Below are 5,259 nucleotides of genomic sequence, written 5' to 3' on the forward strand. Positions count from 1 at the left end.
GAGTTGCCAGGTTCTGTTATCAATATAATTAACACAAGCTTGGTTGCCTTTCAATAAATAGAATAAACAAATATTAGCAAATAAATTGGATTTATTTTATAACTGACAACTAACGTACGCTTTTTGTTCTTTTCTCCATTTTGATTTTGACTCTTTATTACCGCCAACAACTTTATGTGTATACATATTTACAAGCTGTCAAAATTTTGCGTAGTCCCACGAGCTAGGTAAAAACTATGGCATTCGTATTCACAACGAGAAATCTCAAAATTGTTGTTTGGTCTTTCCAAATTTTCTCTTTTTTTTATCAGTTAGCAAAGGCCCTCAGTGCCAGCGCTCCGAGCGTTGAGATAGTAATTTCATGCCAATTAGTAGAAAAGTTCCATGTTGAAAAAACTTTTTATTATGGTGAGAAAATTTTACATTTCTGCTGTGCCAATTCGTAACATTTTACTGCTGGAAATTTTTGACAGTTGCTGTGGTGCAAAAGAAGTTGAGCAATTAAAATCAGAAATTATACAAAAAAGACTTGTTTTTAGTGACCCTAATTCTTCTAGAACTAAAAGCTATTCATTTATTAGACGCCTTAGTAATAAAATTAGAACAAAAAATTCTTCAAAACCGTCAGGCCGGGTTGAAAATTTTCATTCACCTCATAGTTAACAAAAATTTACAATCCGNCCGTAGTACTTTTCTATCAATTCGCAAATGCCGTTTGCACAAAAAAGGTTATGAAATGCGTTTTATTTAAATCGTTTAGAAAATGAGTCATTTATGTATACCATTTTATGTGGAGTTATTCAATAAATTTCGTTTTACACTATACTTTTTGAAACTATTTGGAGTTAATTATTTTTGTTTCTTAAAAGCAACCCTGCGTACTTCGAAGGCGTGTGTACCAATAATTCCATGCCTAGCATATTCATCCCCGAGGAAGGCAGTCGCCAAATTCACCGAAGGTTGTTTACTGGTTATATTGTGGTTTATGTACATATGTATGCGAGCCTACAATCGATTGTTTCTTTCCGATATGGTCAGCCGTTTTTTGCAGGGAAGGGACCTGGTACTCGATTCCAAAAAATATCGTTAGAAAACTATCGAGTAAAAAGTATCGGTACCGAATGGCAAAAATATCGATATGGTATCGTATCGTTTCGAAATTCGTGTCCCAGGATTGTTGATAGTTTCAAAAATATCGCAGGGAGTGAAACCTTTAGGTTGTATATAAAACTATGTTCACATATGAATATTATCTCAATCAAAGTTGTTTTTTTAATCACCTCGTTTACACAGGCAAATCTCAGATTATTAGCCGTCCAATTTGTTGTGCTTGTTATTCTCACATCTCAAGGAAAAGTTATGTTTCTTCTCTGTGCCACCATGATCACGTTTTTCTGCTATAATAAGCAACATAACTATATTTTAACTTAACATTTTNTTCGAAATTCGTGTCCCAGGATTGTTGATAGTTTCAAAAATATCGCAGGGAGTGAAACCTTTAGGTTGTATATAAAACTATCTTCACATATGAATATTATCTCAATCAAAGCTGTTTTTTTAATCACCTCGTTTACACAGGCAAATCTCAGATTATTAGCCGTCCAATTTGTTGTGCTTGTTATTCTCACATCTCAAGGAAAAGTTATGTTTCTTCTCTGTGCCACCATGATCACGTTTTTCTGCTATAATAAGCAACATAACTATATTTTAACTTAACATTTTATTAAAAATATCTTTACTGTACGATGAAAGCAACTGAAAACCGATTATGTTTGTACACACCTACCAGCGGGAATATAATGGCACTTATTTATTTGCAAATTCGTCTTTTATAGAAAGCTACAAACGGTACAATAGCGTGACTTGTTAACGTTAGATTTCATGATGTTTACAGGTTCAAGAATATTATATATAGGGTTCGAACGATACTATCGATATTGAGTAAGTATCGATACTGAGGGTATAAAAATGAGTACTTTAATACTCGATACCTTATTTGGTGATTTTACTCGATACTTCGCAAAGTACTGGTAGTATCGAAAACTTATTAAAAAACACACTTTTTAAATTTTTTCTTCCATTGGCAACCCAATTTTCTTTCCTTATATGACTTACTATCATTCAATTTTGTCCATCACTTAAAATAAACTGAAATTGCGTGTAGTCTCTTGCATAACATAAACCAAATAAGTTAGAGTTTAATGGCCTTATTCATAAAAAATTAAGTAGGTTTAAAGAGCTTAATAAAATTACATTTTCATAAATTTTTCAGTTTATATACCTTTTTTAATTTTTATGATTAAGGTTATAAAACTTTACGCAAAGTTCACGAAAATTCAGAATTTTTAGAAACTTTTTGGGTATGCAGTTTTGTAACCTATTCAAGTTTTACACATTATTATACTAAAATTGAATATTTAGGATACAAAAATGCCTACCCAAAAAGTTTACAAAAAATTTCTTAATAAAATTTGAATTCGTGAAAGTATATATGTATGTATGTATGAATGTATGTATGTATATTTAACGTTAAAATTACTTCTAACGCGAAAGTAAGTTCTGCAATGAAATGAAAATCAGATATTTTAAATTTCTATTGTTTTAATTTCAGGAAATAACTAGACATACGATTGAAGAATAAAAATTATTTTAGTATTTTAATAAGTCCGATACTGAGTAGTATCGATACCTCTTCCCTGATACTTTTAGAGTATCGATACCATGAGCTCGATGCCAGAATGAGTACTCAATATCGATACCAAAGTCTGAAATTTCGAACCCTAATTATATATAAAGATGGAAGTATGTATGTATGTATGCAAAACATAAATAATCGAACGACACTTAAGGCTAGTTCAGAGTGCAGCCGCGAATGACACTAAAGGTTTGTGCAGAGTGCAGACGATAAAGCTGGTCGTTGCCACTTAATCGCGTACATCCTCCCCGGCTAAGTCCTCCGGACTTAGAAAGCCTTCGTGGGCTTGAAGAATACGGCATACTCGTTGGACTGGGCGCTGACACAAATGTCTGCGACAGAAGCCTCTTTCGAATGCGCAGGATTCGATGGTGACTACGCGCACCAGCCCGTCACTCCCCGGATGCACTGCTGTTAATGCGACCGATGCGCCATCGAGATGGAGGAAGCTGCTCTTGCTGGATGGCCACGACGTCACCAACTTGTAGATTTGGCGTAGGTCGGGCCCACTTGCTCCGAGCCTGCAGCTGGACCAAGTATTCCTCCTTCCATCGGTGCCAAAAATGTTGCAACATGCGTTGTAGTCGTTGGTAGTACTTTAGCCGATTGTCCGGAGNAAGGAAGCTGCTCTTGCTGGATGGCCACGACATCACCAACTTGTAGATTTGGCGTAGGTCGGGCCCACTTGCTACGAGCCTGCAGCTGGACCAAGTATTCCTCCTTCCACCGGTGCCAAAAATGTTGCAACATGCGTTGTAGTCGTTGGTAGTACTTTAGCCGATTGTCCGGAGCTTCCGGAACGGTGGCCTCTGGACGAGAATTCAATGGGCGGCCGATGAGGAAGTCTCCAGGTGATAGCGCGACGCCGCTTTCGGGATCGTCATGAAGAGCGATGATGGGTCTCGAGTTGAGACATGCCTCAATGCGTACAAGCAGGGTACTGAGTTGGATGAACGGGAGAACAGCGTCACCAATGACGCGCTTGAGATGCTTCTTGGCCGAACGCACTGCAGCCTCCCATAAGCCTCCTTGATGAGGAGCGGAAGGAGTTATGAAGTGCCAGCGGTCGCCTGCTACAGACAGTTGTTGCTTGGAATAAGTGTTGTGCCAGTCGACCAGGTCAGTTTGGAGTTGACGGTTTGCCCCCACAAATTGGGTGCCATTGTCGCTATAGAGATTGGTGCAATATCCTCTACGACTCACAAATCGATCAAAGACGTCCAGAAATGCTCGGGTGCTCAGGTCTTCCGCCAGTTCTATGTGCACTGCCTTTGTACACATGCATATGAAGATCGCAGCATACGTCTTGGTGGTGGTGGTAGAACGTTTACCACCATGGCGGACGAGGAATGGTCCGGCGTAATCCAACCCAGCGTTGGAAAAGGGAGGCGCAACCATTACTCGAGAGCGAGGTAGATCAGCCATTTGTTGTTGTTGCATTGCTCTTTGGTGTAACTTGCAGGTCTTACACTGATGTAGGCACCGCACTCTAGCGTGCACAATCCAGAGATCCCGTCGGAGGTACTGTAGCATCTCCCTAATGCCACCGTGCATTGTAATCCTGTGTGCGTAGCGGACCAGAAGCGTAGCTAGGACACATTCTCTAGGGAGGATGATCGGATGGCGCTGCTCATACGTGAGGTCTGCGTTCCTCAGTCAGCCGCCAACCCTTAACACACCAGCGTCATCCAGGATAGGGTTCAGAGAGAGCAACTTACTCGAAGCACCAACGCTGGAAGAAGCTCACAAATGATTAATTTCTGAATTGTAATGATTACCTTGCGCTTCTCGAACAAGAATTTCAAAGGCTCGGTAAGTTTCATCTACTGTTATAACTGGCGTACGCCAGTAGGGTCTGCCCGCTGGCCGAAACCGTAGCACATAGGCTGTAAAGTGCTGAAGCGTTCCACTAATGGAATGAATGTGGTAAGTGACCCATTACACCGCCGGACTTGTATCTTAGGGATGGTCAGAGTGCAGATATGTGTTCGAAGTGGCCTCAGTTCGGCATCGTGCACTTGCTGCTCGCTGTCGCCGAGAAGTGGGATCTCACTTGGTATAAGATTGTCTTCGTACATGTTGCCTGGCCCATTCCACCATAAGGAAAAATTGTGAAGAGCCGCTGGTGTCATGCCGCGACTGGCACAGTCGGCAGGATTGTCTTTGCTGCTTATGTGATGCCAATCTGAAGGATTGGAGTTCCTTTGGACGTAAGCCACTCGATTGGAGACATACTGCATCAAAATGTTTGGTGGCTTGCGTATCCAAGCAAAGGCTATGCTGGAATCGCTCCAATAGGTGCATTGATCTTTGCTGAGTTGAAGAGCCTCGCGTACACTCACCATAGAAGTTACAAGCAAGTGAGCGGCGCACAATTCCAGCCTCGGAATGGTGATTGCCTTAAGTGGACTAACCTTAGTTCGTGCAGCTACGAGTCTCACTCTCACCTGTCCATCGGGTTCGATGCTTCGTGAATATATGACAGCGGCGTACGCCCGTTTGCTGGCATCGCAAAACCCATGGAGCGTGGTAGCTGCTGACTTGGTCATTCCGATCCATCGTGA

At 40.8% G+C, this 5,259-nt stretch overlaps 1 protein-coding gene across 2 annotated transcripts; it reads right to left on the reverse strand.

The window, feature by feature from the left end:
* Positions 1-2,750: 2,750 nt before the first annotated feature.
* On the reverse strand, positions 2,751-4,265 carry LOC108369976 (uncharacterized). 2 transcript variants are annotated; one of them, XM_017625208.1, is made up of 2 exons: positions 3,444-4,265; positions 2,751-3,268 (listed from the first exon to the last, which is right to left on the reverse strand). In XM_017625208.1, exons 1-2 carry the CDS (start codon positions 4,247-4,249, stop codon positions 3,088-3,090), a joined length of 987 nt encoding a protein of 328 aa, XP_017480697.1. In that variant the 5' UTR covers positions 4,250-4,265; the 3' UTR covers positions 2,751-3,087. The 2 variants fall into 2 exon arrangements, with proteins under 2 accessions (XP_017480697.1, XP_017480696.1); XM_017625207.1 differs by having other exon boundaries at positions 2,753-3,137; positions 3,313-4,265.
* Between the last annotated feature and the right edge of the window lie 994 nt (positions 4,266-5,259).

This window comes from Rhagoletis zephyria, unplaced genomic scaffold (genome assembly GCF_001687245.7).
Source record: "Rhagoletis zephyria isolate East Lansing unplaced genomic scaffold, Rhagoletis_zephyria_1.1 Rzeph_scaffold_03938, whole genome shotgun sequence".
NCBI classification, from domain to species: domain Eukaryota; kingdom Metazoa; phylum Arthropoda; class Insecta; order Diptera; family Tephritidae; genus Rhagoletis; species Rhagoletis zephyria.